This window comes from Emys orbicularis, chromosome 12 (assembly GCF_028017835.1).
Source record: "Emys orbicularis isolate rEmyOrb1 chromosome 12, rEmyOrb1.hap1, whole genome shotgun sequence".
NCBI lineage: Eukaryota > Metazoa > Chordata > Testudines > Emydidae > Emys > Emys orbicularis.
In genome coordinates this window covers 44569855-44582957 of record NC_088694.1, presented here as the reverse complement: position 1 = coordinate 44582957, position 13103 = coordinate 44569855, and the positions used below count along the sequence as shown (strand labels likewise).

At 44.8% G+C, this 13103-nt stretch overlaps 1 protein-coding gene across 1 annotated transcript; it reads left to right on the top strand.

Annotated features, from left to right (window-relative positions):
- Positions 1–7182: 7182 nt before the first annotated feature.
- LOC135886657 (olfactory receptor 14A16-like) lies at positions 7183–8118 on the top strand. The gene has a single exon (XM_065414437.1). The coding sequence runs from the start codon at positions 7183–7185 to the stop codon at positions 8116–8118; it is 936 nt and encodes a 311-aa protein (XP_065270509.1).
- The last annotated feature ends 4985 nt before the right edge of the window (positions 8119–13103 follow it).

The following is a 13103-nucleotide window of genomic DNA, read 5'->3' as shown; positions in this document are numbered from 1 at the left end:
AGTGCTCTGTCTTCCAGGAGGTGCTGGGTTCTCTTGCTCTCTCCACCCACTGCTCAGGGTCCATTCCCTGAAGCAGGGACACACACACACAACCCCCTCAGCGCCGGGTTAGCCATCCCAGTGTGGCATTGTTTTGTGGCTTTGTGGGTGATAGGGGGGCTGATATCTGCTCTCTGAGCCTCTGGCTCTCTGGGACTTGGTCTCTGGAGAGGGTGGGAGTAGCGAGATCTGGATTTGATCCCTGAATGATCTGTGGACACCCACAACAGTGCCAGGGAGACCCCTCCTTCTTCCCCTCAGTGCCCCCCAGTCTTCTAAGCCCCCCCATCAAACACACACATAGAGCCCACCCCCTCAAACACAACAGGTAAAGTGTCAAGATGAGGCTTTTGAAGGTAGATTGAAGTGTTCACTTACTGGCTTATGTATGTTACCATTCCAATGTGCATGGCAGAGGGGCATTGCCAGAGTAGATATGGTGACACCATCAGAGGACCCAACCACATCAGCCACACCATCAAGGGCTCATTCACCTGCACATCCACTAATGTTATATATGCCATCATGTGCCAGCAATGCCCCTCTGCCATGTACATTGGCCAAACCGGACAGTCCCTCCGCAAAAGAATAAATGGACACAAATCGGACATCAGGAATGGTAACATACATAAGCCAGTAAGTGAACACTTCAGTCTCCCTGGTCATTCTATTACAGATTTAAAAGTCACTATCATTGAACAAAAAAACTTCAGAAACAGACTTCAAAGAGAAACAGCAGAACTAAAATTCATTTGCAAATTTAACACCATTAATCTGGGCTTGAATAGGGACTGGGAGTGGCTGGCTCATTACAGAGGCAGCTTTTCCTCTCCTGGAATTGACACCTCCTCATCTATTATTGGGAGTGGACTACATCCACCCTGATTGAATTGGCCCTGTCAACACTGGTTCTCCACTTGCGAAGTAACTCCCTGCTCTCCATGTGTCAGTATATAATGCCTGCATCTGTAACTTTCACTCTATGCATCTGAAGAAGTGAGGTTTTTACCCACGAAAGCTTATGCCCAAATAAATCTGTTAGTCTTTAAGGTGCCACCAGACTCCATGTTGTTTTTGTAGATACAGACTAACACGGCTACCCCTTGATATATATTTATCAGCCAATTTACCATTGGGGAGCACATCTCACAGATTTCTCTCTATGAACTATAATCTCGAGATTTTAGAATATTTTGTTTATTAAAATGGGATAGAGGTTCTAAGCAATGAGAATCTCATATACTGGAACAAACATAAAACTAGGCATCATGGTACAGATATTGAGGTCATGTCAACTGGAATAGCTCCGTACCACTATGCTAATTTACAGCATCCAGAGATATGGTCTAATTGAATCTAACTGCATTATGGCAGATTTACGCAAGGTTTGTGTGGTGGTGGTTCATGGATTTGACCCCCTTAACTCCAATGGAGCTATAATTGATTTACACCAGATGAGTATCTAGCCCTTCGTAATTGTTCAGTCTCTCTGTCATACCTATAATCAGTGTGAAATAAACATTTTTAAGATGTCATATAGCATTGCACCTTCAGCCTAATGAGTCTTTTATTTTAGTGATGTCTTCAGGAAGAAAACATATAATTGCTAAGAAAGAAAGAAAGAAAGAAAGAAAGAAAGAAAGAAAGAAAGAAAGAAAGAAAGAAAGAAAGAAAGAAAGAAAGAAAGAAAGCCGGGCCATCCATCCCTATAAAATTTGAAATTCATATACAGAAAAAACTCTGCAACACTGAATTGGTCCAAAGTTCTGTCCCCAGCGGAAATGAATTGCTCCTTAGCCATTAAAAGTTCCATTCTTGAAATTAATCCCATGGGGCAAAGAGTTAAGAATGTGCAGACTGGTTAGGAACTTTTGTCTCCTCTTCAGATTCACAGGCAAAGAATATGTATTTGAAACTAAAGAATGGGCCAGATCGCCAGCTGGTGTAAATCACCAGTAGCTCCAGTGGAGTTAATGAGGCCTAATTCCCCAGCTGGTGAAAACTATATAGTCTATAGGCATCTCATCCACAGCTAGTGTAAATCAAAGTAGCTCTGTGGAAATCAAAGGGTCACATCTCCACTTGGCATAAACAGCCCTAAGTACTCATAACTCAATGGAACTGTATCAATTTACACCAGTTTAGGACGTAGCTAGGAGCTTCTAGTGTTTGCCTCTGGCTGCTTCTTAGTGACCAACATCAAACAGCCAGGGCAGCCTGACCTGTGAGTTCCTCTGGTGGCTGCATCCCAAATGCTGCTGATGAAATGCAGGAGAAAAACATCTCTGCTCTCCGAGAGCTGTTTATACGGTGTTAATGAAGGAACAGGCTATTCCAGGCCAGCTGGGGCTCTGGTGCCACTGGGCTCTGAGCTATTGTAGGTCACATGTCTGTGCTTCAAATACATATTTTATTCTGCAGTCCCCTTGGGATGCCACTTGTCATTCAGCCCTGCCTTGTTTCTGGCCAAGAGTCCTTCCAGGGATGCTGCCATCATATGAGATTCAGGGTGGGTCATTTCCTCCTCTGGGGGGTTAGGTTTGGTTAGGGCTGGTTATCAGGGCGGTTTCTTCCCGAGGTGAGATCAGAGCTGGGCTTACAGCCCTGGAGACTGGATTCAGCTATTTAACCCCAGGACAGGTACATCCAGGGCTGTGCTCAAATCTGAATCCAACACAACCCAGGATCAGCTCTCGAGTTGGGAGGGGCTTTCAATCCCCCATCCTATTTAGTCCTTCACCTCTCAACCAAGCCTGCCCCAGGAGGGGAGCAGGGAGTGGTCGTCTGTGGAGTGGGTCCCTGTCTGTCGGGAACTGCAGAGACCCAGCCTCTGAGGGAATATGGTGATGGGGCAGGGAAACAGCTGCTGGATAACACAGTGGTGGGGGCATTATTGAGCGATATAGAGACAGACAATGACTGAGAATCCTGGCAGTGGACTGTCAAATGCTTCTCAGGCTGGGAAACATTCCACAAAGATGAACACTGTAAGTTTACTATTTCAGTTAATATGTTTGGGTTTTAATATACTGGAGGAAATGTAATAATAGAACTATGAATTACATTGAAACTCTAAGACTTTTACAATTATTTAATAAAACATCTAGAGCTCATTTTTTCTTAGCAGAAAAAAATCATTTTTTATAGAAATTGTGGAAACCAAAACATTTTTTGCTTTTGTGCATCAAGAACCAAATAATTGCTGTTAAAAACTGCTGAAATCTGGGGGGAAAATCACTGATTTTTTTGAAAAAAAAATTGTTTTGATGTTGCCTATACATATGTTGTGTTTATGGATAACAAAGACTTCCCAGGAAAATGTTTTCAATTGAAAATCCAGTTTTCCTTTGGAATAATTTAAACAGATTGCAAACTTAGATTGAAAACAAACAGATTGGAAACAGATTGAAAATTTAGACCAGATTGGAAATCTATAATTAAGCCAGGATGCTCACATTAATATTCTCCAATAACACAACAATTACAAACCCATTCACTCTATTGGAATTGTGTTTAATTGCTATTTCAAACAGTTACTTGCAGGATGGTGAAACTAAGTAAACAGCAAAGTTGATACCCACAGAATATGTGTTAGACATGCAGGCACCTTTAGACTTTGGCACAGACAGCTGAAGCCCCCAGCCAACGCCTGTCACTACCCAAGGACATAGAGGAGGGCAATGAGACTAGACCCCAGGTCTCCTGCTCTAGCACCATATCCTCTGTCCCACACTGATACCTGCTAACAGACAGCACACCCACATAGTAAGACACAGCCAATGCCCCAGAGATTTTAAACACAAAGTAGACAGAGCAGAGAAAGGGATGGAGGGGAAACAGAGGCATAGGCAGGAGAAGTGACCAGCCCAATGTCACACAGCAGGTCAGTGGTAGAACCAGGAATAGAAATTAAATCTGCTGATGGCCACTGACCCACACAGCACAGACATAAGGTCACAGTGGTAAATGACACAACAGAGAATTAGCTGAGTAATGCTATTAGCCCCTCATCACAGAGAGATGGAAATGCAGCTGGGCTTTGGTGCCACAAATCAGTTTTGGAAACAGGCAGCAGGCTGTCTGTGGTGTTGCAGTGGAATCCTTACAACTGAGCTGTCATATGGGATGCTTTGTGAGTCCATGTCATATTTCCCTGGAAAGTGGAAATCAGGCACCATTAGCTTTTTATTATGTTACCTCCACATCCAAGTTTGCAGCCTGCTGTCTGACTAAGAGGGGGATCATCTTGGCTAGAATTCGTGGCTTTGGGTGGGCTTTGTCCATCCTTCATACTGTATTTTATCATGCCACATCCTGAGCCAGATTTTCAGATAAGCTGAAAATCAATTAGAGAAGATCTCTGCAACACTGAATTTCTCCACAGTTCTGTCCCCAGTAGGAATTAACCACTCTGTAACCATTAAAAATTCCATCCTTGCAATTAATCTCTTGGATTAAGATCAAAGAAAGTGCAGATGGATTTGGAACTTTGGTCTCCTCAGATCAGATTCACAGGCAAAGAATATGGATTTCAAACTGTTTATGGGCCCAATCCCCAGCTGGTGTAGTTCTGCTGTAGCACCAGCAAAGTTAATGAAGCCAGATTCCCCAGCTGGTGAAAAAGGATATACTTCCATGGACGTCTTAGAGCCAGATCCCCAGCTAATGTAAATCAAAGAAACTCCATTGAAATCAAAAGTTCACATCTCCACTTGGTTTAAAGAGCCCAAACTATTTGAAACAGTATCAATTTACATGGGTTGAGGACATTGCACTGAGCTTTTAGTGTTTGCCTCTGGCTGCTTCTTAGTGACCAACATCAAACAGCCAGAGCAGCCTGAGCTGTGGGTTCCTCTGATGGCTGCATCCCAAGAGCTGCTGATGCAACGTAGGGGGAAAAACATCTCTGCTCTCTCAGAGCTGATTATGTGCAGTTAATGAAGGAACAGGCTCTTCCAGGCTGGCTGGGGCGCTGATGCCACTGGGCTCTGAGCTATTGTGGGTCATATGTCTGTGTTACAAATATATATTCTATTCGTCAATCTCCTTGGGACTCGTGTGGGGTATCAGCCCTGCCTTGTTTTTAGCCAAGGGTCCTTTCAGGCATGCTGCAATCATGTGAGATCCAGGGCAGGTTCTGTTCCCCTTCTGTGGGGTTAGGGTCGACTAGGGTAGGATGTGAGGGTGGTTTGCTCCTGAGGTGAGATCAGAGCTGGTCTCACAGCCCTGGTTTCTGAGTTTAGCTATTTAGCCACAGTACACGCACATACTGAGCTGTGATCATGTTTGACATGAAACTCCTATAGACTTCGAATGAGAGTTCAGCACCCACACGCACATACTGAGTTGTGCCCATGTTTGAAGACTGCAGAAGCTGTGATTTGTTTTACAGCTTGAAGAGGCTTCACCTCTCAGCCAAGCCTCTCTGAGGAGGGGAGCAGGGAGCTCCCATCTGTGGAGTGGGACCCTGTCTGCTGGGAACTACAGAAAGACCCAGCATCTCAGGAAATATGGTGAAGGGGCAGAGAAACAGCAGTTGGATAAATCAGTAATGGGGCATTATTGACAGGTACACAAACAGGCAATGATTGAAAAATCCTCATAGTGGAGTGTCAAATGCATCACAAATTGGAGAATATTCAACAGAGACAACACAGTAAGTTTGCTATTTGCAATTAAAAATCTTTGGTTATTAATATAACAGGCAAATTTCATAATAGAACTATGAGTTACAATTGGAACTCTTCAAAACATTTAATATAATTTAATCAAACATTTAGAGCTCCTCAGAGGCTTTTTTCCCCCCAGCAGACAACAGTTGTCTTTTCATAGAAATTGTGAAAACAATTTTTTTTCTTTTTGTTCATTGATAACCAGACAATTTCAGGTAAACTGCTTAAAACCGAAACATTGTCACTGAATTAAAAAAAAAAAAGTTTCAACTTTTCCAGTACATAGGTTGTTTTTCAAGAATAGCAGAGACTTCCTTGGAACATGTCTCAGTTTAAAATCCAGTGTTCCTTTGAAATAATTTAAACTGAAAATGTCTGAATACACCAGATTGGATATGTAGATTTCAACGGGGGTAGGAACACTGATATAGTCCAATAATAGTACAATTTTAACCCAGTTACTCTATTGCAACTGTGTTTATTTCTGTTTCAAAGGGATACTTGTTGAATGGTAAAACTGAGTAAGCAGCAAAGTTGGCAGCCAACATCATAGGTATTAAACATACTAGCGCTTTAGATAGAGAACAGTGAATTGAAGCCCCCAGCCAAAGCCTGTTTCTCTTATCACTGCCCAAGGACACAGAGGATGTCAATGGGATTAGAACTGAGATATTCTCCGCTAGCACCATATCCTCTGTCCCACAGTGCTGCCCACTAAACACAAATCCTGTAAATGGGGACAGTGAACATACATATATTAAAACACAGCTCATCCCCCACAGAACTCACAGTCCAAGAAGACAAGGCAGAGAAATGGATGGAGGGGAAACAGAGGCAAAGGGAGGAGAAGTGACTGGCCCAAGGTCACAGAGCAGTTCAGTGGTAGAGCCAAGAACAAAACCCAAATCTCCTGACGGCCACTGACCCACACACCCATAAAGTGACAGAGATAAATGACACAGCAGAGAGGTAGAGGAGCGATGCTGCTAGCCCATAAGAACACACAGATGGAAATGCAGTCAGGAATTGGTGTCGTAAATAAATACGTTTGGAGGCAGCCGGCCATCTATGTGATGTTGCAGTGAAATCGTTACAGGCGAGCTGTCATACACAATGCCAAGTCCATCTCGTATTTCCATGAAAAGAGGATATCAGGCAGTGTTGCCGAAGTCCAGAGCCTGCTGTTTGTAGCAATAGGGGATCCATCTTGGCTAGAATTGTTGCATTGGGATTGTACTTTGCTCCACCCTTCACATGGCATTTTATTAAGCCACATCATGAGCCAGATCTTCAGATGGTGCAAACTGATAGAAGTTTAATAGAAGTTTAATAGAAGTGATGAGTGTTGTGCATTGTTGACACTCACATCATATTGTTGTGGGAAATCAGGGCCACTCCCTCTGTCACTGTAATTACCCCACTGTCTTTGTCCTTCCCTCCACAGCCATCACACAATGAACTGAGAAAGAAAATGTCCAACCAAACCACCTTGACCGAGTTCCTTCTCCTGGGATTCTCTGACGTTCGGGAGCTGCAGATTTTGCATTTTGTGGTGTTCCTGGTGATTTACCTGGCAGCCCTGATGGGGAATCTTCTCATCATCACAGCCATAGCCCTCGACCACCATCTTCACACCCCCATGTACTTCTTCCTGGTGAATCTGTCCATCCTAGACCTCGGCTCCATCTCCATCACCATCCCCAAATCCATGGCCAATTCCCTCATGAACACCAGGGTGATTTCTTATCCTGGATGTGTCACCCAAGTCTTTCTCTTTTTAGTCTTCACTGCAACTGATCTTGCCTTACTCACCATCATGGCATATGACCGATATGTCGCCATCTGCCAACCACTACATTATGAGAGAGTGATGAACAGGAGAGCTTGTGTCCAAATGGCAGCCAGTGCCTGGATTACTGGTAGTGTCTACTCTGCCCTGCACACCGGGAACACCTTCAGGTTACCCTTCTGCCAGTCCAATGTCATCAACCAGTTCTTCTGTGAAATCCCACAGCTACTCAAGCTCACCTGCTCTGATTCATACCTCACTGAAGTTGGGGCTATTGCCTTAGGTGTTTTTTTAGTGTTAAACTGCTTTGTTTTTATAATTGTGTCTTATGTTCAGATCTTCAAAACTGTGCTGAGAATCCCCTCTGAGCAGGGCCGGCATAAAGCCTTCTCCACCTGCCTTCCTCACCTCACTGTGGTCTCTTTGTTAATTTTCACTGGCATCTTTGCCTACCTGAAACCCACCTCCAGCTCAGCATCAGGTCTGGACCTTGTGGTGGGTGTTCTCTATTCCCTGGTGCCTCCAGTGATGAATCCGATCATCTACATCATGAGGAACAAGGAGATGAAAGGTGCATGGAAGAAACTGATTGTGTGGAGGTTATTCACCAAGAGTTAAAATGTCCATCATTGCAAGTTGACTGTGATTTCATACTGAGTTTCTTTGTAGACATAATCAACTGATGACAAAATTGTCTCTTTGAGAACATAGGGTGCAATCTGTTTATGAAATCATGAAATCTGGACTAGCTTCACTGAAGTCAAATGAGTTAGTTTAAGATTACACTGTCAAAGTTAGATGTAGGACTTACAATTTGTTAGACCACTTTGTTTATTAGCACAGTGCTTTGCTAATACATTTAGATAATGTGAGCAGCATACAAGACCCACACAGCCTTATTTTATACAGATAAAAAGGGCTCAAACTTAACAAGAGGACAAAGAAAGCAGAACTGACAAGTTTACTTGAGGCTAGACATACATATTTAATTTTGTTACTAACTTTTACAGATCTCCGGCTAATGTTTCACCATTATCTTAAATGGACTTATTGTTTATGCCTTAATGTTCTTTTTCCTGACACCTGTATTTCAACATTCCTTATTTTTGCTTAAAGGTACATTCAGCATTTCTTTAATCCATTCTATTTTTACAATATAATTCATTCTACTTTCACAATCTCTTCTTTTGGTCAAGCTACGCAATGACCAACAGTTACTGGGTTTTACATATTAACCATTTTTTATTTTTTTGTTTATTAGCGATATTTAAAATTATTATATTAGCACTTTTTGGGGGGGCAGTTACCTGGGTGGCATACTTTACACAATTCTGGATACAACAGGAGATTAACTGAAAACATACAAAAATTATTAGGATTTTAAACAGGATAGTTAGGGCTTTCTGAAACAACCAGTTTTTTATGCCAGAGAAATTGAACAGGTTACTTAGCCACTTTTATAAAGAACTTGGCTTTTTATGGGGAAGATATGTGATTTGTTTTAAGTGGCTAGCGCAATTTATTACCTTATTGGTGTTGTCAGGTATAAACACACAACAATTTTTTTTAATGAGAGCACAGGTGGGTTTTTTTGGCCGCCAGCACTATGTTTAATGCCTGATGGTTTTGGAGGGCCATCTGTCGGACTGCCCCTGTTTTTTTGGCCAGGGCTTTTAAACTTTTTTCAGTTTTATTTGCCATTATTTTAACTACTGCTTGTAACCTTAGGGTATGTCTACACTACGGGATTAATCTGAATTTACAGAATTCGAATTTTGGAAACAGATTGTATAAAGTCGAATGTATGCGGCCACACTAAGCACATTAATTCAGCGGTGTGCGTCCATGTACCGGTGTTAGCGTCGATTTCCGGAGCGTTGCACTGTGGGTAGCTATCCCATAGCTATCCCATAGTTCCCGCAGTCTCCTCCGCCCATTGGAATTCTGGGTTGAGATCCCAATGCCTGATGGGGCCAAAAACATTGTCACGGGTGGTTCTGGGTACATCCTCCCCCTCTCTCCAGGGAAGCAACGGCAGTCAACCGTTTCACGCCTTTTTCCTGGGTGAACAGTGCAGACGCCATACCACGGCAAGCATGGAGCCTGCTCTGCTCAAGACAGCGGTCATGAACATTGTAAACACCCCGCGCGTTATCGTGCAGTTTATGCTGAACCAGAACCTGCAAAACCAGGTGGCGAGGAGTAGTCTACGGCAGCGTGGCGGCGAGAGTGATGAGGACATGGACATGGAATTCTATCAAACCGCAGGCCCCAGCGCTTTGGAGATCATGCTGTTAATGGGGCAGGTTATAGCCGTGGAACGCCGATTCTGGGCCCAGGAAACAAGCACAGACTGGTGGGATCGCATAGTGTTGCAGGTGTGGGACGATTCCCAGTGGTTGCGAAACTTTCGCATGCGTAAGGGCACTTTCATGGAACTTTGTGACTTGCTTTCCCCTGCCCTGAAGTGCCAGAATACCAAGATGAGAGCAGCCCTCACAGTTGAGAATCGAGTGGTGATAGCCCCGTGGAAGCTTGCAACGCCAGACAGCTACCGGTCAGTCGGGAATCAATTTGGAGTGGGCAAATCTACTGTGGAGGCTGCTGTGATGCAAGTAGCCAAAGCAATCGCTGAGCTGCTGCTACGAAAGGTAGTGACTCTGGGAAATGTGCAGGTCATAGTGGATGGCTTTGCTGCAATGGGATTCCCTAACTGTGGTGGGGCGATAGATGGAACCCATATCCCTATCTTGGCACCGGAGCACCAGGGTACCCAGTACATAAACCGCAAGGGGTACTTTTTAATGGTGTTGCAAGCACTTGTGGATCACAAGGGACGTTTCACCAATATCAACATGGGCTGGCTGGGAAGGGTTCATGACGCTTGCGTCTTCAGGAACACTACTCGGTTTAAATGGCTGCAGCAAGGGACTTACTTCCCAGACCAGAAAATAACCATTGGGTATGTTGAAATGCCTATAGTTATCCTTGGGGACCCAGCCTACCCCTTAATGCCATGGCTCATGAAGCCATACACAGGCAACCTGGACAGGAGTCAGGAGCTGTTCAACTACAGGCTGAGAAAGTGCAGAATGGTGGTAGAAAGTGCATTTGGATGTTTAAAAGGTCCCTGGCGCTCGTTACTGAGTCAGTCATACCTCAGCCAAACCAATATCCCCATTGTTATTGCTGCTTGCTGTGTGCTCCACAATCTCTGTGAGAGTAAGGGGGAGACCTTTATGGTGGGGTGGGAGGCTGAGGCAAATTGCCTGGCTGCTGATTATGTGCAGCCAGACACCAGGGCGATTAGAAGATCACACCAGGAAGCGCTGCGCATCAGAGAAGCTTTGAAAACCAGTTTCATGACTGGCCAAGCTATGGTGTGAAAGTTCTGTTTGTTGAAAACCCGCCTCCTTGATTGACTCATTCCCTGTAAGCAAACCACCCTCCCCCCTTAAACCACAGCTTGCTTTTAAAGGAAATAAAGTCACTATCATTTAAAAATCATGTATTCTTTATTAATTGATTATAAGCATAGGGAAAGAACCGACAAGGTAGCCCCGGTGGGGTTTGGGAGGAGGATAGGAGGGAAGTAAAAGGGCACTGAAAAAATTCGATATAATGACAGCCTTTTGGTTGGGCTGTCCACTGGGGTGGGCTGGGAAGGTGCACGGAGCCCCCCCACCCCCCCCCCCCGCGTTCTTACACATCTGGGTGAGGAGGCTATGGAACATGGTGAGGGGGGAGGGAGGTTATACAGCGGCTGCAGCGGCACTCTGTGATCCTGCTGCCGTTCCTGAAGCTCCACCAGACGCCGGAGCATGTCCGTTTGATCACGCAGCAGCCCCAGCACTGCATCCTGCCACCTCTCATCTCGAGCGACCCTCATGACCTCACGTTCACTGGCATCTTTCCTGTACTTAGATACCTTGTCCTTCCACTCATTCAAATGAGCTCTTTCATTGCGGGTGCATTCCATTATTTCCGAGAACATCTTGTCTCACGTCCTCTTTCTCCACCGCCTTATCTGAGATAGCCTTCGGGACAGAGGAGGGAGGCTTGAAAAATTTGCAGCTGCTGGAGGGATGGAAAAAAGGACAGAAGTTTTAAAAAAGATACATTTTACAAAACAATGCTTATACTCTTTCACGGTGAACAACACTATTCACATTACATAGTACATGTGATTTCAGTACAAGGTCGCATTTTGCATCTTAATATTGAGCCTGTGGCTTTGGTGTTAGAGATCACAGATGCAGGTCCGGGCAACAGAATTCGGCTTGCATGCGGCCATGGTAAGCCATTGTCTTTCGGCTTCTGCACCCTGCTTTCCCACATACCAAGCAAAGCCCGTTGAGTGCTGTGGTTTTGCTGTTAACCTTCAGCAGCAGAAAACAAACTAACCCCCCCCCCATCCAATTCTCTGGGATGATTGCTTTATCCCTCCCTCCACCGCGTGGCTGGTATCAGGGAAGATCCCTGCAGAACCCCAACTAACCCCCCCCCCGCCCGCCATGACTTATCTGGGATGATCGCTGTACCCCTCCCCCCACCGCGTGGCTGGTATCAGGGAAGATCCCTGCTAGCCAAACGCGAAAAGCTCAGCGCCAATTCCCCCCCCCCCGTGCTTGGCTAACTGCAGGGAAGGATTTCTTTTCAGCCACAGGCAAACAGCCCAGTAGGAACAGCCACCTCTGTCCCCTTAATTAAATTCCCGTATTTCAACCAGGTTACCATGAGCGATATCACTCTCCTGAGGATTACACAGCAAGATAAATGTCCCTGGAGGATTTCCGCTCCATCCCCAGACACGTTAACAGACTTTTCCAGTAGCTGTACTGGCCGCGAATGCATCCCGAGTCCTCAGGGCAAATTAATCATTAAAAAATGCTTGCTTTTAAACCATGTTTTATATTTTAAAAGGTAAACTCACCTGAGGTCCCTTCCATGGGGTCATGGTCTGGGATACCACCTTGGGAGGCTTGGGAGGGTACTTCTGTCAGGCTGAGAAAAAGATCCTTGCTGTTTGGGGAGAATGGAGTGCTGTGTGCTCTCCGCAAGCTCGTCGTCCTCCTCCTCCTCTTCCCCGTCCTCAGAATTCTAAGGTGTGGCTGATGAGATTACCCCGGCCTCGGAATCGATGGTCAGAGGTGGGGTAGTGGTGGCGGCCCCCCCTAGAATTGCATGCAGCTCAGCGTAGAAGTGGCATGTCTGCATTTGGTAAGTTCCTTTTTCTTTGCCTGAAATTACGGAGGTGTTTTTGTGGGAAGGACCCTAGCACTCGGAATTGTGGGAAGAGTCGGGCGGGATAACAGATACCTGACCAGTTAGCTGGTAACGCAGTATAAGCTTTGGTTTTACAAATCCAATGATGGCTTATTAAGGCCGGGAAGGGTTGGTTGCACCCATTTGTTACATAGGTGCCTGCAAAGGAGGCGTAACATTCTTTAAAGGGCACAGGGTAATTCTGTTTACGAGGAGTGGTGTTATTTGCATGGCATTGAAAGATTGTATTGTTTTTACTAAGGTTACTGTAAGGGGAACATGAGATTGATTTTTTTGTTTGATTCCAGGTCGAGAAAAAAATTATATTTCCATACCCT